General features: G+C 36.4%; 1 protein-coding gene across 10 annotated transcripts in view; it reads left to right on the plus strand.

Moving 5' to 3' along the window:
* The window catches only part of LOC113058573 (teneurin-4-like), a 231987-nt gene that overhangs the window by 88786 nt on the left and 117399 nt on the right, over nucleotides 1-25802 (plus strand). For 8 of the 10 annotated variants that reach the window (XM_026226597.1, XM_026226591.1, XM_026226588.1 and 5 more), the window contains one exon: nucleotides 20206-20424. The exons of 1 other annotated variant lie outside the window; for it this stretch is intronic. In XM_026226597.1, the coding sequence (XP_026082382.1) occupies nucleotides 20206-20424 (219 nt within the window). The remainder of the gene's footprint in view (nucleotides 1-20205; nucleotides 20425-25802) is intronic. One more of the 10 variants, XM_026226590.1, reaches the window with a different exon arrangement.

Here is a 25802-nt window from a genome sequence, read left to right on the forward strand (position 1 = left end):
TTTGTTTGAAGTGAGGAAGCTATAATTGGTTAATTTTTACTGAAACTGCCTCCGCGATGGTTCTTTGTAGAGTCTGTATAAGATGTCACTTCTGAGGTTTAGTACTCGCAGGAAACTTTGAACCGCTTTTGAACTGCTGAAAGATTGAGGTTAAAAGGGGCTCATGGGGGTGATCAGTGTTGCTGTAATTGAGGATGTTGACAATGAGACAAATGTGCTACTATAGAGGTTCACTGTAACTTTTAAGCTCAGCAGACAAGCAGTTAAACTGTTACTTCTGTATCCTCGTAGCATATGAGATTTGGACTTTTTTAGGCGTTTAATGATAAAAATCTGTCTCATTAGAAAAAAAATGTTCAGATTCAATCTGGCTAATAGTGTGTATGCTGCTCCATTGGGCGTCTGTCACAGACTTGATAATTACGTTTTGCACAGCGTTGCTGCTTGGCAGAAAGGGGGGTATACTGTTTATCTTGGGTGTATTTTTTATATTCGGTTCTAAATAAGACTTGGATGTCATGGTGACATCGAGCTGGGAAGAATATGACTGTACCCAGCAAGAAAGTGCTATTGTGTTACCATAGTTTTTTTAAAGACATGTAAATTCAATACTATGATGTTCTTTAATTTATCTTGAAGTAAATGCTCTGCTTTGTGAAAATGGTATCATTTTGTATGGGCACCAAGGAATGTACAGAACAACTGTATTTCAAAGTGTACCATGCATCTCATGAAAAACCATCTTAGACCAGTAAAAAAAAAAAGAAATAAAAAAAAAAAAGAAATAAAAACTGGGTTGCCGACTAGTAGTCCATCTTAAAATCTCCTTCAAAACCAGCAAAACAGAGAATGCTTCTTGGGCTGGTAATAGTTGTTTTATTTATTTATTCTTATTTTTTTTAAATGTCATACATAACTCAAGTTTTATTAAACCTTTAACATGAAATGTCCAGTTAGTAGTACTAAAAGCACGTTATGGTTTAATCTAAATATATGAATGTTAATCTGGCAATCTTCATGGTGCAGTGCTGTACCAGGTGAGCTATCAAGCAAGTTTACTAAAAGCAATACATATGAAGATGGGTATGTGATGCAAACATCGAAATGTATTCGTTTCCAAACCATACGTTATGGGAAACCTACTTTGAGGTCATAAAATATGATTGTACAAGGAATGAAAATTAGTCTTTATTAATCAATAATATGCCCAATAATCATAGTTTGTGAGAAAACAACTTGTCGTTTTACTACCATTAGTGTTGATTTCAGCTGGAAACTCCATTGAATTGTATGTATAGTTAAGTTTTTGAAGTTTTGCATGTTTTTTTTTTTTTTTTTTTCAGTGAGCCTATGTTGGAAGTTTTAGACATTTTAGCATATTAACAGTTAGCTTTCAGTTGATTATCCCATCAGTGTGACAAACTCATGCTCAAAGCCGGAAGATATGGGCAGACTAATTACGGAGTAAATTACTCACCCACTTGGACTCAAACGGCTTTCATTTGAAACCAATTTTAACTTGAAATGATGATCTGTGAGTCAGTTTCTTGTGACCACTCAGGTCGGTTAAATTAAAGGCGCATAACCGTTCCTGCAACCCCAAGGGAGCACAAGCAGGCTTCATATTTAGAGCGTGATATCTCCCTCACCTCCCTTGTCTTTTGAACTTTGTTTCCCCTGAGCCCCGCTGCCATATTATCAACCCACAAAGTGAAGTTAAATCAGACTTCTATTAGATGAGATATTTTCTCCCTTTCAGGAGTGGTTCAGTAAGGCGTATGGCGTGTAGTGGTGTGAGATAGCAGCCGCAGAGATATGAGGTTACAGAACCTGACCTTGAGCCCTGAACAGACAAAAAGATGCTTTGAATGCTAAGAAAAAAAGCTATTACAACATTTTAAATTCTGATTTTGAATTCAATATTTAATATATTCAATTATTTTTTAGCATTTGAATAATGGTGTTAACTGTGTTCAAACCAGGTCAAACCAGATACTGCTTTGTGATTTTTTTGGGGGGATCACCACTTACTCTTTTTAAAGAGCCTAATAATGCCTCCCAGGGTATTTTTAATTTTTATTTTTTATCACTAAAGCAATTAGCATGCTAACACCTTTCTGTAATGTAGTGCGAAAGACAAATGAAAGTGAGAATATGTATTGGAACCCAAACAAAAGAAGCTGTTTGTAAACTTTTAGCCATGACTTCATGAGCATTATGGCCAGGTGCGAATGTGACTTATCACAAATTGCATTTTATGTTTTTGCACTTAAGAACTAATTGCCGTTGCAGCTGAAATATTGATGTGTATTTCATGTTAGTATTGGTATGGGTAAGAGTTTGCACTCTCACTCAATATGACCTTTTCTTTTAATAACAGCTAAGGATCGTCTGTGGAAATGCAAACTTTAATTTGACTTTGTCTTTGGATATATATAAATATAACTTGATAATAGTTATTACTGTTGCTCATACTGACGGTGAAAGATTTGAAGAAGCCCTTTAATCCAATGTTGCTCTTTTTTTTTCTTTTTTTTAAAAAAGAAACTGGGCTTGTCAATAAAGCTAAATTAAATAACTACATTTATGATTCCAAAAGTTTCAAGAACTTTATGTTCTAAAAACAATACATACGCACTGAAGTACCATGGTATTACTAAACTATAAACAGAACAACATTCAAAGTTGACCATTCACCAAGAAAGGCCTGAGGAAAAATACAGCCTTTTAATGGTGTTTAGCTGGTTTGCCAGATTGTATCCCAGCATCACCAACTGAAAAGTTTCCAAAACTCCCTCGAAACCAGCAAAACACACAAGCTAACCTCCTTAGGCTGGTTTAAGCAGTATTTTTAATAGGCCTAGTTTAGATAAGATAACCAGTTAAGCCAAAACTCCATTGCAGTTGCGCAGCAAAATGCTAAAAAAAATGCTTTTGGCTGGTTTATTCTGGCCTTAGCTTGTCTTCCATCCTGGCCAAGGTATTATTTGGTTTGTTCAGCTTGTGGATCAGGTGGTATTCTAGCCTGAGCAGCTGAAATGTTCTCAAAACCATTCTAAATTCAGTCAAGTCTTGCCACACTTGGAGACCAGCTAAAACCAACCAACATTTATAATCATTAGTACAAGGCACAACAAGCACCACTCCACCAATTTCTTCAGAAGATATAACAGTCAAGTTTATTTTTAAACATAAGGACTGCAGCTGCATTTTGCCCTGAGCAGTATGTTCTCAACATCTTTTTCATTTGTTTTTTTTTCTTTTTTTTTCTTTGAAATAAATTGCATCACAGCTATCAGTTATGAACACATCTCTTTGTAGAAATCTGTTCTTTGTTATAATTAACTGCAAAACATTTTCTCGTTTTATGTAGCAAATGACATATCAAAAAAATAAATAAATAAAGATTAGAAAAATTCAGCGTTTTTGTTTTCTGCCGATTCCCAAGTTGTCTGTTGACAAGTGCTAAAAAGTGGTCGTGCTTGTGTGAGAGTGCAAACATTACTTCAAAGCAGACACCAGAGTGCCGGTGACTTTCGACTCGATTAATCACACTAGTGGTTCTTTTTTTATGTCTCTATGTATTTGTGTATTCCTTTTGGCTGTGGCTTTTCCTCAGATGGTGGATTAGTAGAGTTAGTGCTGCCTCATTTGACAGCTCATTCTGAGACTCTAAAGACCCTGGTGGACAATGTGGGCCGGTTATCTGCTGTGCTCCATAAGCATTAGGTTTTGACGGCACGGTCGTCTCTATAACATTTGATCAGAGCCCCGAGCGCTTACTGAGTACTGGGATGCACTACTGCCACTGCCGCTAATCACAAACCACAACAGTTTGATGAATCATAAAGCTAAAATGCCACATTCTATTGCATTAGTCCAATGCTTTTTTTATTGCTAGCTGCTATATAATCCGTTGGGATGCACGCCTATCTGCATTAGGTGTCTTTATTTTCAGTAGTTAGCCTTGCAGTTTGTTAGTTTTTCTCAGAATTGTGGACAGATCCAAACATCTTGGATTGATATCTTTTAGCTGAATCTGTGTAATGGGTTTCTGCATTTCACAATGACAAACCTTTCTTATTTATTATGCATGCCCAAATGACTGTAATTAACACTTGACTGAAATCAAAATGTGTGTCATCAACCCTCGTACATGAAGCGTTTCGCAAAAATATGAAATGAAGCATGAGTCAGACCCCGGAGTGAAATAATATGATATGGAACAATGCATAAAAGCCATGAGTAATAAAGTGTAATGGGGTTTATTTTACTACACATCATACTACACATGTTGGTTTCCCAGCTTAGCTAGAATTATTAAACAGGCTTTGCCTTAAGCATCACTGTGGCTTTAACTGGAGACAATAGTGTTTCATTACTGCACACAATTGAAATCAAGCCAGAAATTGCATTACAAGACACTCTAATTTCGATCAAATGAATTGCATTGCTTCTATTATATTAAGCATGCCATTTCGTCTTGGCTTTTTGGCTGAAAGAGCACATTATACATGTATATAATAGTTCAATCCAGTTAAATTGATTCTGCACCGCTTATTGTAAATGCACACCATCCCAGAACCCCAGCGAGCAAGTTAAATAAGACAGTGGCATAGCAAAAGTCCTTAAGATAGCGAGCAGTGAAGGGGGATTAAACCTTGGGAGGAACTAAAAGGAAATCCATCGGTAACACTTTGTTTTGATAGTCCACTTTAGACATTCTACTAGCAGTAAGTAACTTTGCAACTACATGTCAACTAGCAGTTAGTAGAGTCTTAGCAGACTGTCTGCTTAATGTCTTCTAACACTTTCTTTGTCAACTAACTGTCAACTTATACTAAGCCTAAACCTACCCCTAACACTAACCCTAAACCTACCCTAACAGTCTACTCTGAGAGTTAGTAGACATGTAGTTCCAAATTTCTGAGATTTAGTTGATATGTAGTTGACATGTAGCTACAAAGTTACTTTTAGTCAGTAGAATGTCTAAAGTGGACTATCAAAATAAAGTGTAACCAATCCATCATCTGATTTTTGGAATTTTTTCTAGTCGTTTATGAACAAAATCTATAAGTAGGCTATAAAACCTTTGATTATTGCAGTTTAACATATTTAATTATGTATATTTATTTCACATTTTATGATTTAAAGTATTGATCTTGGACAAGGGTAAAACAATAAAATCTATGTATAAAAAAGGCATATAAAAGTTTAAATGTAATCTGCATATAGACTTCAAACAATCTTCGAACACAAAGTCTGGATTCTAGATGGAAAATGTAGCAATTATCCACTCGGAGAATAAATAACCATGTTATGAAAAAGCAAACAAAGGAATAGGAACATAAGCTTTATTAGATTTGCTTCCCTGTCTCCCAGAATGAATGTTAATGATGAAGTGCCTTTCAGCAACAGTAATAATGAAAACAATTGTATTACCTTTGTTAGAGAGAAATGATTGTTAATATGATTAGCATGCAACTTTATGAATAATCAGAAGATAGCTTTGTTATTATTGACTGGCCAATATCTTTTACTTAATTACTATATATTTATTAGTAATTTTATAGACCGTTACACGACAGTTGTTGGACGAATGATCTGTTGCTACTGACTGTGCATGTAATATTCAACAGTTACATCCAGAATGAGACCGAATAAGGAGACAAGCTACTTATAGGAAAATTTACATTTGAAATGTAGTAAATACCTTTCAATTCTAAGAAACAATTGCTTTGTTGACAGTTGTTGATCTTTTTTGAGAAAGCACATAAACTTGACCAACTACTTTAAGTTAAAGATCCAACTGTAATTATACAATACATGCTTTGTTCCCATTTAATTAGAATTCGTTTTGAAGCATTAAATAACCATAAAAATAGAAGTAACCACTTTCAGAAGTTTCGTAACTCCAACCAGACGTCATTAGGCTGAAACTGTTGAAATGTAAACTTGCCAGAGAGTTTTTGGAGATTTCTGCCTTTCAAAACGGTGGACAGAGTCAACAGAATCTGTACTTGGATAAATGAAAAATAGCTGCCGGGGACATTACCTAGATAGCCATTGAGCTGCTGTAAAAGGAACACATTTGATTAACTATTTGAAGCTAAGCCGGTGCTCATGAAGCTAGAAGACTGTCATAGAGAGCTCTTTTTATCCTCTTACCAGATACTGAATTAAAGCTCATAATGAGGCTGAAAATGAGTCATTTTGCTCCAACCTTCTGGCAAGAGTTTGTCTCTTAAAGTAGTCTTGTTATAGAACAACCTTGTGCCCGATGCCCATTAAAAAAGCATCTCTGAGCTTAGCTGCTTAAAGACACGGAGGTACTGAAATGCCACTGTCTACCTAGTGTCAGTCGGGAGGGTTTTAGTGTGAATTCAGTTTCATTTGAGCCTTTTCTTTCCCTCAGAGGTGTTCACAAAGCATTGTTGTCATCATCTCACCGGTAGCCTTATCCCAGCTGTATGGATGGCTTGCTTTTTTACAGGTTACATAAGCACTGCCTTTTTGGGAATTTAAGTGAATTTGGGAATTTAAGTGAAACTAGAAATATCACAACTGTAAGGAACATAGTCATGTTCACCAATAGGATGCTTAAAATTCTTTACACTAATAACTTTCTAATTAAAACTTGCAATAATTATGTGGTGTGTAAAATGTACAATATCATATGACTTGAATCTTCTGCAAACTTTCGCATTTTAGAGAACTACAGTAGCAATTAAGATTAGGAGGCGGATTTGAGTTTCAAAGGCTGTACATTTAGGTTACATATTTGTACGACCCAACTTGTGATTTCTTATAAATGTATCATTTAGTACGAATAATTTTTCTGGATTTTCAGAATACATTGTATTGCTGGTTACTTTTTGCAAGGGCATGTCCCATTGAAGGACCAAAGTTGACAACTCTTTCAAGGTTTGCATGCTATAGATTTAGGTTAGGGTTTTACACTTTGTTTGTAACCCAACTTTAAATGGTTTCTTATGAATTATGAATGCACCATTTCCTATAAATGATTGCGTATTCTGTGTGTGGTTGTCGATTCTTGAGTTTCTAAAGGCATGTCCACAAAGAACGAGACTGAAAACAGCAGGAGGTGGTAGTGAATAGTTTTGTAACTTTCATGGCATAATAACAAAAGCCAAAGTTGGGGGCTTTCCAGGTGCACTTGCAGTCAGTATATGTACATGAAAACAAGGCTTTAGTCGAACCTCATCATTGCAAAAGTTTGCCAGTCTCAGTATCCGTAATGAGCTGTTGCTCTACTTCTCATTACTAGGTCCAAGAGAGGACCCAACAGGAACATTCTATAAATCAAATGCAGGCCTTTCTGTTTTAGAAAAGGGATGACAAATGAGAAAGTGGGCTCTCGTTCTCCAAGAAATTACTCTGTATTGTCTGTCATTATTGTAATGATATATGATTATTCTCTAAATATATGTATATATATATATATATATATATATATATATATATATATATATACATATATATATATATATATATATATATATATATATATATATATATATATATATATACAAGGCTTTGCACCAGAGATATGTCATATCTTTTAGAATTTAATGGAGATAATGTTTGTTATATTATCCCTCTTTTGTGCATGTGATATTTAGACCATTAGCAACCCACGCACTGTGTAAACTACCTCAGCAGGAGGGTCTTTCTCATCCCCTAACATTTCATGCTTTTAATTCACACAGATTTGTTTTGTGACTGATTTGTGTTATGTTTGAGACCGAAATAGTCACAGAAATGGCTCATTAGCCCATTCCAATAATGGCAAAACTATTTGTATCAATTATTTATATGCAATAGTTTTCTTGGGATAACTACGGTAATGTGCCGTTGTATATGTATTCTATTATGCATGTTCTTTGCTTTCAAGAAAAGCAGTTTGAGTATGTCTTCGCATTTTTCTTGGATGGTGGTCTCAGCAAATGTGTGGAGAATGGATCAATACTTCATCCCTAGCTAATCGTAAACCATGGCAACAGCTCGAGCTAGCAGAGATTGGTCTTGTACAGAGCTTTAGAGAAAAATGCAGTCTTAAAACGTCAGGATATTACAAAATTAGCATTTAACCATAGTGATGTAAGGCCTGCTGCTTAGAAAAAACAAATCAATTATGTGGCTTTACGCAGCAGGATTTTGAAGTGTGTACATCTGTGTGGATGATGGTAGGTGGTCCTGCACACCACTGAAGTGTTGGTCTCAATCAAGAGCAGGAAAGAAACAATGCTAAATGCCTATAATAAAATACAGCTACATTATATTGTTGAGCATAGTTAGAATAGTAAAACATACCTAAAGTGTCGTATTTTGTTGTTGACATTAACTTCTACAGTATTTTGGTGCAAATTAATCTGTCACTTGATACAAGCAAGCCAAATAAACCAGACGCCAACATGGTCAGGTTGCCTGACATCCTCGAAAATCATGAATGAAAGTTCACTGATAAATGTGCTTCCACTTGCAGTGAGGGTAAACATGGTTTGTGCCAACTGCTATTTGTTTTGTGCTGCAAATTATTGGTCAAGAGCATCAAAATTCAAGAAACATTTGTAGCCAGTATTATCAGTTTTCCAATTCAACCTATGTAATTTAAACCATTTTGTCTGTTGGGTCTATGCAGTTCATGCTAATATTTATACATTTTGAGGACACTTCTGTTCACTTTTAGTCAATTGAACCATTTGGGAGTGGATCTGGGTAACTATTGTGTTTTAAAGCCTGGTGCACATTTTATGATTTTGCTGGCAAAATTCTGGGATAGTGAAGGGTTTTCATCATCATAGGGCTAAATCTGGAGTCGTTGAATGCCTGTATGGTTAGAAGATTTACTGTTTTGGATTGCTATCTTGAGTTTAAGATTGATGTGCTGGTCTTATGAGTGGTCTCAAGTCGCTTCTCATCCCAAACTAGCTTTGTCGATGCAGAATCGTGGTTAGAAGTCTTGGCTACTATTTATTGTACAGTCTGGCATGAAACACTGTACATGTTACACAGTCTGCCTTGTCTATCTATTTGAGATCACATCGTACAGTCTGTCATTACATTTGCTTAACAGTAAAAGAAAAAACAAAACGGCGTATTGTGAACTTTCGTTTATGAATAAATCCATGTTATCAGTAAAGTTCAGCTGTCCATCTCTCATCATAACTCCCTGCTGAGAGAAAAGTTTTACCGCACGCCTTTTATACAGAATTGGTGCATTACAGCCACATGATCAACTGTGTGCATCTTTCTGCAGGGTGTATTTTAGCATTTTATTAGGCCAGGCCCTCAATGCACAGAGGCTCCATGGGTACGGGTACGGTGCCATCCTCGCACATCAACGCCGCAGGCTAGCCACATGCAGTACTAATGAGCTGCTTATATTTGCAGGCTTGGCTTGCTCTCTTCACCACCAAAAGTAAACTTTTGAGTCTTTAAGAGGATTGTGAAGGACTTTCTTGATTATTTTTGTCCTTATGCTTGATTCAGAACAGATCAAATGCTACCAACAAGTAACAAGCTCAGAAAAGAAACATACTGATTACATTTTAGCATTGCAATTAGCATTGTTGTGGCAAGAGTTTGCCATGTATGCTCTGGTGGCTGACAGAGTAACTGCTAGAGGAACATGTGTTTTAAACTGATTAACACGAACTGGCCTCTTTGATGTGGGAGCGCGTCTAGAGAGCTCCGCCGAGAAGGCGTGAAGGCGATTAGTAGATGTTTTTTAGGCCATTTGCTCTGTGAGATGGGACCTCATAGGAGAATGCTTGCTCGGTTCAGGGACGAAAGAGCTCCCACATGCTGGCGAGGGACATGAGGATGGTGGTGGCGAGCGCAGAGGATATCGTTAACATGAAGCGATGAAGAGATGTGAACCTGCCCTTCGTATTCCAGAACAAAGAGAGCCCCAGGGATGTTGGAATGGGATATCTTGAAGGGGATTTGGCAGTGTCAGCCCTTGTCATGTGAGGCGAGCTGAGTGTAAACATCAATAGCAGACAAGAAAAGATCAGACGCTCCAGATTTCAGTTTTAAATCCTGACAGCAAGGACTCTGAGGGCTTTGTCAGTGTTAGGAACATTGCTGCTTGGAACTCGGAATATCTTTCAGAGCGCAAGTTGGCTGGAGAATATTGTAAGATATTAGCATTCAAATGTATCAATTTAAAGTGTGTTGTTAGGATCTGAGAAGCACAATGTTGTCATGTTTGCTGGAAATGCAACACAAAATGTTGCAGAACCATTTAATTAGGACAGTTTTGATCTAACATTTGATATTTGTAGAATAATACTTTGTAAGCATGATTAGATTGGCCACGAAGCTGTAAAAAAGCTAATGTATGGACAATTGTGACCATGCATCACTTGAACTTTATATAAATGCATGCATTATATCTTATCATCATCAGTGTCATTTTAGTATAATTCAGCTGCTATTATGGTCTTCCTTTTTTTCACAATATGCACAGTACATGGTCAAAGTCTAAAGATTTCAAATGAAGAGCATAAATAACAATGAAGTCAAATTTGCATAAATGCAATAGTTTGGTTTCAACTACAGCTTTAAAGCATTTAGTTATTGTTGATTTTACTTATGTCATGCAGCAAATGTTTAATTATGTATATTTTGCCTTGGATATGTTTGCATGTATGGTTTATGGTTCATTTCTACAAAGCTCAGAGACGACAGTTGCAATATAATGGTTTTATAATATACTTAAATGCTAATTATGTTTAATAAAATTATAATTCAAGCAAAACAAATAGTTTTATCAGTGAACACCGCCATTTCCCCCCTCACGCAATGCTATAAGTGGGGGTCTTGCATGCAATTCTTGAAATATCCACCAGTCACTTTTTGATTATTGGTCAATCTCTACTTTAAATGGATTATTTAGTTGCTCATCCAATCAGATAGTATTTTAGATTAGAAAAGTTCATTTTTTGTTTGCTATTGTCATATGTTTCAAAGTTTCAATGCCAGGGCCTGATGATATACGGAGTCTTCAGGCCCATATTACGGGATATACACCTGGACATGTCAAGTAGAAATCTTGTGAATTCAGCAAAAGCCTCGTCGGCTGAGGTGCCTTCGTGGTGGCAGCTGTGTTGAACCTAAACAACAGTTGTTAGATTTGTAGCCTGGATGGGGGGAAAAAATCCCCATTGAGTGTTCTTTTGATTCCAATCTCCAGACTTCAATCTGCTCCCTCTTGTCATGTACCGCCACTGAGCAGGAGAACAGATGGCGCCTCTCAGCAAGGCGGAGAATTGCGGAGAGGAGTCCCTTTCATTCCGAAAAAGAAAAGTAACGGAAATAAAAGAAGTTGAATGAAGCAGGTGAGGAAAAACAAGCAGTGGCGAATGACTGAGAAGAGACATTAAGGCCACATCTACAACAAGCCAGAGCTTTTCCTATCTGACCCTTTTTTTTTCTCTCGTTCATATAAAAATTCCTTAAACACACCATCTTCCCAATAAATATCGGTGTAAACAGGAAACCATTAAAACTGTCCAAAAACAATGTAGTATACATGCCAGACCAGTATGTGGCGCTGTAATTCTGCCACAGAGATTCACGAAAAATGAAGAAGCAGTGTCTGACTAGGGTCAAGGCTTGGGGTGATGACATAATTTCACAAAATATGCGAATTGGCTGTACACAAGAAAATGCAAGGGTATTATTTTTTATATATATTTATCAGGCTCCCAAAAATCTGGATCCGTCTGGATGAAACGCCAATTTGATGCTTTCTTTTATGTATACAGCTAAATGCGTCTCAGTGTATAAATGGTCTAAAAGAACACCAGTTCTGTCTCTACTGTAGATAAAGATATTCATGTCTTAAACTCACTGGATTAGGGTCTACATTTTCGACATCTCATCAGTTACATATCTATCTTAACATGTGCAATTGCACAGCAAAACAGTGATAAGCAAAGACAAGCTCATTATAAAAACTTTACAAGAAAAACGTAAAATTGGATATTATGCATAAAAACTTATAATAAAAGCCAAATAAACTGCCAGAAGGCTTGAAAGGTGCAGATTGTTGAATGTTAGTCCATTTATTTTCGAGAATGAATACAATTGTGATTTTCAAAAGAGGAAGATGAACAAACTGTCAAATGTCATATTCATTAGTATTCAGACTAATAGTTTGGTTGAGCCTAATTACTGGTTTTTATTGCATCCTCTCGGAAGGCAGGAAGTGCTGCAGTGATGGTTTTAATGTGTTGTTTGGGTCAGTCTTAAATGGTGCTTTTGTCTCTGTGGTCGTTAAATGCTTTTTTATTAGGTAGAAATATAATGTCCATTAACGCATGGTCTATAAAAGAAAACATTTGTGTGTATTTACAATTTGGTCTCAACTCTTATGCATTACGCTACTCCTCAAATGCAAACATATTGATTGTATGCTGCTAGATAGCGGCGTCTAGGAAAATTATGACTTTTCCAATTGCGATCCTCCTTCCACTCTTATTTGTGTGGTTTCTTGACTTTATAATACTTTTACAAGTGAATATGGTAGTGGTGCTAATGTGCTGACATACTTAAAAAAAAAAAAAAAAAAAAAAAAGTTTAGGTGGAGCATGTGGTGTAGGGCTTTATTTTTTTATGTTATTTGTTTACATTTTTCAAGTGGTATTCATCACTAGTTTTGGTATGTTTTCACAGAACCGAAAGACTAAATTTTAAATGTGTGTGTATCTGCTAATTTGATCATCTTTTAGAAGTATGCTAGCATACTTGATTACCTTAAAACGAACACACATGTCCTAAATACAAAAAAAAAAAAAAAAGTGCCAAAAAGTCACCTGACTGAATGCTTTAAGTTCAAGCCAAAGAGTTCACCATCAAACAAATCATCAGTGCACAAATGCTGAATGTTTAGGGACAGTTTGTAATTTCTTGTTATGTAAATGTGTGCATTTCTGCTCCATATTTATAGGGATTTAAGGGATATTGTTGCTGTAGATCAGTGCAACTTTCACTCTTTTCTGAGCCAGATGTGACAATTCTGGTGATTTTAGCACTTACATTACTTGACCTTTTGATGATAAATCCACAACTGATGGGAGTTTTAGCCACTGATAATATCTGATTATCGCTGACTGCCAGGAATGTTGAAGTGCTTTGTCACCTGCAATTTCAAAATAATATCAACAAAGATATTTATCCAGGAACATGTCCTACTTGACAAAATTGTGGACATTAAGGTCAATTACTTTTGAGAGTGCAGGTTTTCATTGTATCATAGCCTAGCAGATATGACAACATTTTAGCATCAGGTATCTATTTCCTCCCATTACACATAATGACGCAAAGGTTTCTCACTTCAGTGAAATTTAGATCACTGGGTTTGTTCATATGCTGTCTTAGATATTTCTAGTAATAGAAAATGTGAACCTTGTCAATACCTTGAATTCTGTCTCTAAAAAGTTGCTTGTAAGATCCAATTATTTTAGATTTGGGAGTGAATTTGGGGGTTTGAGCTGACTCTTTTTTTATTAAATTTATCAAATTGGTTCACCATTGTCTGAATGTTTCATTAGCAGGTCAAAGAATTTGAATGAAGGTTTTTTTTTTTTTTTTTTTTTTTTTTTTTTTTTACTGAATTACCACAGATGATCTGAAAGCTTGTGAAAAAGCCATGGAAATGCATTAATCAAAAAGTGACAGAACCCTGACCATGGCAACGAAACTGTACTACTTTTAAAAGCTTCACACTAAGCACACACTTCTTATCACCTTATATAATTCCATTTGTGGGTTTATTCCATTTTTTTTTTTAAAGCAAATTGAAAGCTAGTGTGATATGTGAAGTGACACAAGTCACAAGATGGTTCTCTTAATTTTATCGGTTTTGTGTTATACTTTCAGAGATCTTGGTATGATGAAGGCAAGAGCCAGAGAACATGGGCTAACTTATTTCTCTTTAACTCTCCCATCAGATGCAAAATCTTTTCAGCCTTTGGCTTCCTCTTAGTAAGCATAATGGTTATAATGAAGCGCATAGTGGAACGTGAAGACATGCCTCAGCTCAAGACAAAAGAACACCTCTGCATTTCTAGTTGTAGGACAACAGAGAAATTTGATTGTCTGAGAGTGTTATTTAATTCAGACAATGTTGAATACAAACTTAAGAAGTATCAAAAAGGTAGAAAACTGTTTTTCAAGTAATCCTTTCTGATGGTTGCATCACAAACCCAGCTTCATATTTATGGATTTTTCTAATGTAGTGAAATTGCTCTGTAGCTCACCTGGTACAGCATTGCACTTGCGATATGGAGCGGCTATTAGTACCATGAAACAAGTCGCGACACTAAATAAAAGTACTCAAAGACAAGTTAAAATGACATGGTTGTTTCAGCAACTGCATTTTAATCTGGCATTGTTAACACTATCGCTTAGGTCTCTAAGGTATGGTTTAGTGTAGGTAGCACATTATTTTTAAACATGATAGACGATTGGACATTTGATTCACGAATGACTGTGATGCAATAAACATAAAACATTTGATTCGCATTCATATGTTTTGGATAAAACTTAGTGTAATCAGCACCACTCGCTGGACATTTCACTTTAAAAGTGTTGCAATGTGAAAGAAGTAACTTAATATTGTTCTGCAGAAGTGTACCAGAGGAAAATATTTTATCGTGTCCTAATAAGCTGCTTTCACACTGCGATTCTGGAAAATGCACTGGTAATGTGTCCCGGCAATTGTTCACGGGTCGCTAGATTTTGCACCTTTCACGCTGCCAGTGATTACCCAGAATATGTGCGCGCGTTCACACACAACCCATAAAGGTCACGTAATGACACGTGACATCAGGATGTGACGTAATGGCATTGGTTCTGGCTTTTTTTTCACACAGAGCTCATTCTGGGACTGAACCCGGCAAAGCTACTAGGTCCACAACCCGGGATCGATCCCGAAATCAATTCCAGGACTTGTTTGCATTCACACAGAAGGTGACCTGGCAATTTTCCTGCAATTTTCCAGGGCCAACATGTAGTGCAAAAGGGGCTATAGAGAGTCGGACTTGTTAAACTGAAGGTTGTGGGTTCAAGTCTCAGGTCTGGCAAGAACATTGTAAACCAGTTATATCCCTCAGATTTTAAGGGTTGTTAATGCTTACGGTTAAGAAAGAACAAAAAATTTTAATTCAGGAACGCGCCATGCCTGATAAAATCACTGTGGCGTCCAAAGATAATACTGTAGTACAACCCCAAAACAATTTCTACTTACAAATGGTTTCCTCTTATGTTACACACCTTTCGGAGCACAGGAAGCATGTTGTGAATTTATCTGCAGGACGCCATGCTTAATATTTGATGCTTCAACATGCTCTTTAGTTCTTTTTGCCCACAAAGCGCTGCCCTGTCATAAAACCATACTACCCTATACTTCAGCCATTTTATGGATGTGAGAACTGGTAGTAACTCATTTCCTGCCATTTCAGGCACCTTTTCACCGTCAGCATCTGTGCTGTTGTGCAATCGATGCCCTTTCATCCGCACTGTGATTATTTTTGTTCGCCATTAAACTTCACTTAAAAGTGAAATCCAGTCTCTCCCGCAGACTCTTACAGATGTTAATCGAATCTTCCCATTTGAGTCACGCCATGTTGTTATTGTTGATAAAATAATGCATGCGACATCCAACTTCATCTATTTAATTTGTTGGAAGAGGCTGTGTAATGGTACGAACTGACTACCCATAATGCAGTCTTATTGATTATAATGACAGAATTTACAAAGCTCTTAGCTAGGGCGAATTAAGTGGTGTGACGTCCTATTTGAAAGCCTCACTGACTAAAGCATCTTTACTCAGCGGGCTTTTTATGTTCGTTTAGGATTGCAAAGTACATTTGAAGATGGCCCAGAGGCCAGGGCGGTGTAATTCAAGCATTGAGGCCGAGCAGAGAAGAAACCTGCCCCTGCTGTTTGTACCAATTGCCCTCGCAATTGGCTCTGTGTTCAGCCGGGTCTCCTGGGAGATGGGAAGATACAATGGGTTGCTGTGGCGACAGAAAACTCTCAGCCTACCTGCGAATCTGGGCCTGCTGGTAGTTCACTTGCTCGTTTAATTAGGTGACTCCTGAGTAGATTAGGGCCTGTGTTAGCGTGGGTGGCCCGCTGCGTTCATGCCCCAGGAGTGCAGCAGTCATCAGCCAGGCTTGAAGGGCAGGCCATGGGGGAAAGTCTTTCAGGAACTGAAATAAGAGCAAAAGGCTGAAAGAGAACTCTGATGCAACTTATGTCTTTTTTCAGATTGAAAATATGAGGAAATAAGGCTGCAGAAATCTGTATGAGAGAAGTGCTGCAATACTGTGATGGATAAAGCAACTAAAGATATAAACACCTTTTTGCTGTTAAAAGTTTTTCTTCTATCCAAGTAATGCAGCGGTAGGTTCAAGTCAGTCATTCACTGGTTATCTTTCCTTAAAAAATGATATTATATATAATTGTTTCAGTCAGAAATAATATCTACTAATAATAGTTTATATTATTATTATTATTATTATTATTATTATTATTATTATTATATGACACTGAATATAATAACATATATATTGATTTTTAACACCCACACACACACACAGTATAATTATAATGATTGTTGTTATTATTATTATTATTATTATTATTATTATTATTATATCACACTGGATATAATAACGTATATATTTATTTTTAACACACACACACATTATAATTATAATGATTGTTGTTATTATTATTATTTTTATTATTATTATTTTTTTATTTTATTTATTTATTTATTTTATCATTATTTTTGAACAATTCATTTTAAGCAGCCATTTCAGTACAACACAAAATATAACACCCCAATCCAGACTACATCCATACCCCCACCCACCAACCCACCAGACAGACTCACACTGTGCAGAGAAAAACAAGACACTGCAGTAGAAAAAAGTAGTACAAAGTGCAATACCCACATATAATATTAATTTTCATTGTTAATAATAAATTGTATTTTTGGTTGATTTGCAACATATTAAATTATTTTTTACAATAATTTAATATTTATTATTATTATGATGATGATTATGATGATTATAATATTAGATGGTTACAATTTATTTATACATGTATTTATATATTTATGTATTTATTACAGTCTGAAATAATGCTAGTGGATGTTTATTATTTTATCAGATCGAATAATAATAATAATAATAATATTAATATAGTAATACATTTAAATGCATTATATTACAACACATTCAATTATATATATATATATATAGAGAGAGAGAGAGAGAGAGAGAGAGATTTTCAGTACTTGCACTACGACTACTACTGAATATAATAATAACATAATTATTATACAAATAAAAATATTGTAAATCATTATTAATGTCTTTGACGTATATTATTTTGCGTTTAAACTAATAATAATAATAATACATGTTTTATATTATATCACTTAAAATAATACATTTAATACAATTAAACATGTTTTTTACACGTATTAAACACATATTATTATTATTAATAATAATAATATCAGAGAATAGTGTTGATGGGTTTTTTGACCAGCAAACAAACACCCAAAATACCTTAGCAACCAGCATGCTGCAGCCTAGTGAACCTCAGAACAATTGTGGTTGCAATCAAATTATTGTTGTTTTTTCTACAGTTCTGATAGCTACCACTAGTCTTGCTTCACCTTCAGAATTCCCATTCCTCTCTTAGCGCTTCTGGAGGTCAGAGAAATGAGAATAAATTACACAAAGTAGAATTAATTACAAACAGGCCTCCATAGCCTGTAAGACAAAAACGCTGGAATGCAAAAAACTTGCTCATGTCCCTCTGTGACTTTCAACACTTTTGACGAACTTTAGTAAGTAGTCTTCTGTAAGAGAAGACATGATTAATGGAAAATTAAACCCGCTTGTAGGATGTTTTGAGATTTAAATTCACAAACTTTTTGTGCTATCTACTTTGGGCAAATGATTTGACTCATGATTAGGAAGGCTATTTTTCTGGCTTTTTATATCCGACTAATTTTCCCAGATTACAAATAAAGCTTGTATTTAATTCAGACTTGATTGAAAGGAATTCAGGCTCATTAGAGTAATGAGTGAAACAAGACCGAAAGAGTGCAGTCAGCACAGGGAGCCAAAGAAAAACACCACAAAACTGATATTGTAGATTATGGACAGTAGAATTTACAAACTTGGCCTTTAGGCAGGTTAAAAAAAAAACAACCTTCTTCCTTTTCCTCCTCAGCTGTACAAACTCTCTTAATAGCCTCCATTGTTATGCACCATGTTCCCTGCAGGAGATCAGAGATTGAACGGTGGTTGATTCAGAGATTTCCACTTCAGAGACTTTCGTGCTTTCAGCATGAAATCAATGAAGTATTCTTTTAGAACGGGATAAACAGTATCTAAACATTTAATATAGTTAAAAAGCCTCCATTTACTGTCATTTCATAAGCTGAACCTCACAGTGTACAGAGGGAACGGTGTGTTTTTTCTCGTTAGTTTTCATGAGTTTTTTGCACATTCAAGTGTTGTAAAAACAGTCATTTGACCTCGTTCATGAAACACAAGCACAATGAATTCCTGTTTAAATTGTTCACAAAGACTTTCTATGTGCAATCTGGCAAAATTTACATAAGAATGGAAAGCACTACTTAAGAATAACTAACATTTTATGCTTTTGTGTTGAACACACAATTCTTTTTGTTGGAGCTGAACAGTGTTGCAGACAATTTCTGCTTTAAAACCAAAGTAGTAAATACAATTGTTTACTTTGGCTTGGCTTTAAAATGTAATTTGCTCTTGTTTACCATTTTTGCAAGTTTTTCTGCTCATTTTAGATGGATTATATTATACTATAAATATATATTTTGAGACTTGTCAAATTAAAGTGATGAATGATGAGTATGGAACAGAAGACTGAACAGAAGGGAGGCTTGATTGGCATTTCAATGAATCATATGGTAATTTCACTAATTGTTTCTTAATTGTCTTTCACTCAATCAGCTGTACCTCATCCTTGCAGTAATTGCATGTGTTTGTACTAAAAATATGAGGCAACACTTTTCTTTAACTTTGAATGATACTTCCTGTCAGCTCGTCAGCTCCTTCCACATGACAGTATAAGGAACGACTAAAACACATTGTTCTCCGTATAAAACCCATGTCCTACGGTTGGGAAACTTTGTGAACTTGTGTGAGTACTTTTGTACTTGACATGTTCACTCGTGGATATTTATATCTTGCCACAGAATTGTACGTGCAAATGCCGCTATTGTTCTTATGCAGTCTCATATCTCACAAGGGTTTGCTAAAAAAAAAAAAAAAAAAAAAAAGAAGCACAATTTTAGTGGGAACAAATCAAGTGGTGTGTGTGTGTGTGTGTGTGTGTGTGTGTGTGTGTGTGTGTGTGTGTGTGTGTGTGTGTGTGTACAAAAGTCTAGCAGGCTAATTCATTATCATGTGATGTGAAAGTTGTTCTATTACTTCTTCAAAGTAATGTAATATAATTGCTTGTATGACTTGATGTCTAAATTATATTTTTGTTATGTAATTTGGGTCAATCTCACAAAACTTTTCAAGAACTAGGTCATGTCTAGCTTATTTTACCCCAACCCAATTCAAATTTAATGCAATTATATATATATATATATATATATATATATATATATATATATATATATATATATATATATATATATATATATATATATATATATATATATATATAATACATTCACACACACATACACATATACACATACACACACACACACACACACAATGACTGATTTATTCACTGCTGATTAATAGTTTCCAGGCACTCTTGATCACCAGTGATCCTTCCTGAATGTTACATTTGTTGTTTTGTTAAAGTTGGTCTGTCATTCTTTCTTTGAAAAATGTGAAAAGAGAAGAAAAAAAAAATCCTTTTTGGAATCACAAAGCAAAAAAGTTAAGATTTGTATCAATATATCTCTAAAGTTTAAAGAGGGATGAATCGAGACAGACAGCTTTTCTTTGTGCATTCATGGCCTTTATTTATTCTCTCTGCATGTTTGTGCTGCTCTTCATTTATTACGTTTGGTTATGTGGTGTTATCGGGAGGAGTGTTTTAAGTTCTCCCCCGTGTGTTGTTTGTGTCTGTGGTCTACAGGTCTTCCTCTTCATTGCTCATCTGCCTCCTCTTCCCCTGTCGACTCCCCTTACCCTCCCCCTTCCCATGCAGCCAATCAGAGCCAGGGAAGGTTGCTAGGTAACAGTGGGGCTCAGGCCAGCCGGGACTCTGAGTCAGAAGACGAGTTTGGCCCCAATTCATTCTTAGTTAAAACCGGCTCAGGGAACATCGGCGCTCCAGTCGCTGCAACTCCTCATGGTGAGTCCATCTCTATATCGCTGCCTGCTAGAGGGGCCTCGACATCCCCTGCTGGACCTGCTGTGGAGCTTGTAGAGATAGCCACAGGCCGAACATTCATTTTTTTTCTGGATATTTTGGGTAGCAGTGGAGGTCACATGTTAGCAGGAACTTTTTTTAACTATAAGGCCTGCTGAGAAGAGAAGTTTCTGACTGGGGTTCAGAAGTGAGGCATGCCAGAGATGGTGAAGATTTATTGCAATCTGTTGAACTCCAGTTAAGAGCTGCTAAAGATTTCTGTTCGTATTGAGTTGTGTTAATCTTTTGCAGCTCGTAATTGTTTTAGATTAGTGATTTTGTTAAACAGAGCCGAACCATTTTTTGTTTAAATGACCCAAAAATGTATCAGTTTGCCTGTATTCACTCTGAAGAAATGAACCTTAAGGGATAGTTCACCCAAAAATGAAAATTCCGGTATCATTTATTCATCCTCGTGCCGTTTCAAATCTGTATGACTTTATTTTGTCTGCTGAACACAAAACAGGTTATTTGGAAGAATGCAGCTAAACCAAACAGTTGAAGGTAGCCGTTAACTTCCAGAATATTTTATTGAAAGTCAGTGGCTACCCTCAATTGTTTGGTTTCACACATTCTTTAAAATATATTATTTTGTTCTCAACAGAACAAAGAAACTCGTACAGGATTGGATCAACGTAAGTAAATGATGACAAATTTAAATTTTTGGGTGAAATATCCCTTTAAGCTCATTGGTAGAGCAATGTGTTGTGTTAGCAGCGCAAAAGGTCATCGGTTCAGTTCCCAGGGAACACACATACTGGTAAAAAAAGAAAATAAATAAATAATAAAAAAAATGTGTGTATATATATATATATATATATATATATATATATATATATATATATATATATATATATATATATATATATTTAGCCTGAATACACTGTAAGTTGCTTGAAACAAGTTGAACGACAAGTTGAATGAAATCTGAAATTTGGTCACAATTCAGTTTTGATTAAAACATTCCGGTTAATGAAAGTCAAAATATTAAATTTGAATGGCAATAAGTACATAAACAAATAATATTTGAATAATTGTAATTTAAATATTTGAATTCAAAATGTAGTCAAGATCTTAATTTGTGATTGTATTATAATTATAATAATTAAATTCCATAATCGATGCATTGAATTTTAATCATGAACAATAGTCCAAATGTACAACACATTTAAATTTCTAGGACTATTATTTATCTTGGGAAGATCCCATAAATTTAATTTAATTAAAAAACAATAATAATAATAAAATAAATTATGTATTTAAAAATGTATTCTTGGCATTCTGGAATCCCAGGCTTTGTATTTCACGTTGTGTTCGGTCTCTGTTTGAATGTAGACTTTAGCAGGCTAACTCTCGCTGCAGCTGTCATGACTAATAACACCCTGTGCTGAGAATTATGACGTGGCTCACGGTATACATCACTACTTGAATGACCTGGATTGCAGTGTGCTTATGCAGTTTAGGTGTGAGATTGAGTTTCTTGTTGTCCACATGCAGTGCTCTATTTCTTGCAGTAATTTGCAACTGTTTCAGATCATTGTAGAGTTGCTTCCATTAACTTGGAGTAGTGTTAGAAAGGTCAAGAAGTTTTAATGAAAGATTAAATCAGTTTGAAAGCATGTAAATTATAAAAAAAAGCTTGACCAGTGACCAGCACATGCAGGAACTATATGTCAAATATAATGTACTTATTTACTAAGTAGGTGCTTTTGTGTTTTAAAAAGTTTTAGCATCATGTCACTTGTGGACGGATGTTATAAGGCACCGCCGCTAATAGCAAAGTTTATATTTTACAAAATTAAGATAGTCTATTTGGTAGTAATGACCCATCATAGTGTTTATGATCTTATTGTCCTGAACCTTATGTCTATGCTGCAAGATGTTTGTACGGCAACAGCTAATCAAATTAGAAATGAGATTTGTTAGCATTTTTTTCAGATAAGAAAGATTCACGTCACTTTGTTTATTGGAGGAGTGCACAGAGCATGCCGATGCTGAGCAGTCGATATGAAACCTGTCATTCCTAGCAGATCTCAGCATCTCCCTTAAGGGTCTTTACAGAGTAGAACAAAAAAATGCTGTAAATAATTGATCAGCCTTTACAAGTTAACCACCCAAGGCTGGAATTACATCAAGCTCAAGAGGTTTGCGCCTACCTGCTTCCTCACGGCCCTTCGTAAAGAGATGAATTACCTTCCTGTGGCAAGAACTTTCCTTTCTCCACGCAGCAGCCTGCTACCATCCTGGTCACCTAACGGTGGCACCCCTGTGCTAAAACACAATTTATCTTTCCTAAAAATGGCTGTGATTTGCATTGGTATATAGGTTACCCTCAGGCTGCCAGTGAGGGGTAGCACACTCACCAAAGGAATCGGTCTCTTGCCTCTGAGCTATGCAAGGCACCATAAGGCTCTATTTGACTGAGACAAAGTAGCACACCACAGTGCCATGAAAGAGGAAGTTTATGCGCTGGAGTTAAGCCTAGCATCTCTGGTAGTAAAATAGTGGGATTCCTGCCAGAGGCTATGCTGTGTTGCGTGAGGTTGTGCGAGGTTTGATTCTGATTTATTTACTTCGCCTCTTACGAGTCGGGTGGCTTCTTCTGCACTGCCAGTCATCTTGACATTGAACAACCAAACTCTTTGTTCATACAGTAGCACAATATGGTTGTCAGTAAAGGTTGAACTGCTAAATAAGGTTCTGTTCACACTGTACGGTTAATTCAGAGTGACTCCGGTTTGATTGATATTGGCGTCTAGATGTCTGTCCTGCCTCACAACTCATTCTTTGCCATCAATAACTAATTTGATAGTTGTCATCTTCTCTCAGGTTTTGAAAACCGGCAGAAAATATTTCATATTGAATTTGGGTTCCTTGTCGTTTTTGCATATAAATGCCAATTTGAGTCACCTGTTAGTAAATACGCCTGTCAAAGTAGCCATTGTGATTGTAGGTAAACAAGTGCTAAATTATGGAAATTATCCTGCTCTTTTGAAGAGCACGCTCATTGTCATTTTTGATTGTTTGGCAACTGTATTGTAACTGTTGGGTATTCATTGAGCCTTAAAAGAGAACAAGGACACAATTATAATAAAAAAATTATAATAAGAAAAGAGATGTGCCGCTGTTTATTCACTTAAACCACCCAATGAGTCCATTTTAACCATTTTCTATGATTTTTGAGATTGGGGTATTTATATATATATCTTTTTTACCTCAGAATAAACAGGCAGCTGCCTTCATTTACCAAATATTAGCATATCACTAGTATAGATATGCCAGATAGCTCAAGTCTTAATAGGAGCAATGCAGTAATGTCAGACTCTTGGATAGGTGGTAACATCCTTTACATTACAGTCATTGGTTTTTAATGAAGATGTGCCTTCATCTTCATGCTGAGTGGCATAAATCGCAGTCCAAAACTCAGTGAGAAGTTAATTAGCGCTGTAAGTGCCAAATGTTTCACAGTTTCTGACCCATTTTTTTTTTTCACCCTACCCTCACATAATCGCAAGCAGATGTCTTTACGGATATATGTCATGTGGGTTTGAGCCTGTAATATTTTGATATGTTTTTAGGGTTGACAAAGACATGCATTAATACCTCCCATTCCCATTTCCTCACCTTGTTTGGATATTAAGGGAGCATATTAAAACATTTTTAACTGTGTTGTGACAGGGCCTTATATTCTGTAGCCCGATTCAGCTCAACATCACAGATATGTCAAATTCTGGAGAGAGAAAGGGCATGGAGAGGGTAAGCGTCTTGTGTAAAATGATAAGGGAGTTTAAAGGCCCAGATTCATGTAGCCAGTGTTGATATGATTTTGTGTGTCTTCAGAAACACGGGTTATTCTGTAGTTCCAGAAATGTGATTCAGTGCTGAGACTAAAGCTGAAAAGGCTTAGCTCAGGGTTTCAGGCTGTAGATTCAAACACAGAGCATGTTTTCAGAGGATTCAGTACTCTTTTTCCAGCAATTGAAGAGGAATTACACATGGGAACATGGGATGGCAAAATCTGACGGAGAGCTGAAGTATCGAATCACGAATACAGAGGTGGTTAGCCTTTGAAACATAGAGTGCCGAGTGTTATCAACCAGAGATAGCAGGAAGAGGCAATTTCACTTTTCCCAGAGAGATTCTACATTATCAACAAGAAATGCATTTGTAGCATTCTATCAACCAAAGGGATCTCAGCTATATTGTAATTTTCCATTCTGCATATTTTGTTGCAGAAATTCCCTCAACTATAGTTTGCGAAACAGATGTCTTTTTTTAATTAAAGAGGCTGATTAAGCAAGCTGGAAACATAGAAAAGAAAGAGCGAAAGATCTCTATGCCTGCTAGGTCCTGTTAGCTTGATGGGACAGACTTGTTGAAGCTTGAGTTCTTTTTATTGAGCATGTGTTGCTCCATGGCCCCTGGCTTTCTCTCAGGGCCCTGTTCCCGGAGAGATGGCTATTGGGCCACAGGCTCCCTGCTGAGCCCCTGTTCTTCACCACAGAGCGCCCCTTGTCTTAGCACCTTTAAGCCAAGCAGCATGGGGTTAGGGCCACAGTGGGCCACTAATGGTGTATGGATGGTGTATCCCTTCTTTAAGGGCTTGCACAACATGCCTTTGCAGTTGACCAGACAGGAATGAACAGGTGGAAATGAAGCGGCAGGGTCACTCTGTAGCTCTGCATGTAGATCAGTTTGGTTTCATCAGATAAGGTTTATGGGTTCACACCGGAACACATATCCACCGGAGAGACTGTGAGAGATCACAGCGGACGGGGAAAGAGTGATTTAATAAGCAACAAATGGCGTAGCAGCAGAGGGCACCAAGGACAAGCCTTTTCCTACTCTCCGTTCCCGCGAGTTTCACCTGCGATTATTTTTAATGAGAACATTCAAGTTATTTATATAATGTATTCAGCTAGACACCAGGATGCGACCACAGTCCATATTTCTAATTGCAACCAGCCAGCTGTTTTCCTAATGCATCGTCACCTTATGTAAATGTACACTGTATGCTCATGAATCATTGCTTTATTTAGAAAATCTATTGTGAGGTTACCATGGAGATAACAATGTGCCAGACCGAGCCATCTGCACGTTTCAACATCAAATATGTCTTCAGGGCCCAAGGGGACACACAAGATTACACGTTTTAATGAAAAACAGCACATTTGCCTTTGATCCTGCGTGATTTTCGAATCAGCAAGCTCTCGAATGCAGCGAGAGATTTTTTTTTGGCGTTCATTTCTTCAGTATCACTGTGGAGGTGTCAGCGCAGCCGTCAGTTACTCACACTCGTTGAGTTTGAGAGCGTGACTGAT

The sequence above is a fragment of the Carassius auratus genome, chromosome 40, assembly GCF_003368295.1.
Source record: "Carassius auratus strain Wakin chromosome 40, ASM336829v1, whole genome shotgun sequence".
In the NCBI taxonomy this organism is placed as follows: domain Eukaryota; kingdom Metazoa; phylum Chordata; class Actinopteri; order Cypriniformes; family Cyprinidae; genus Carassius; species Carassius auratus.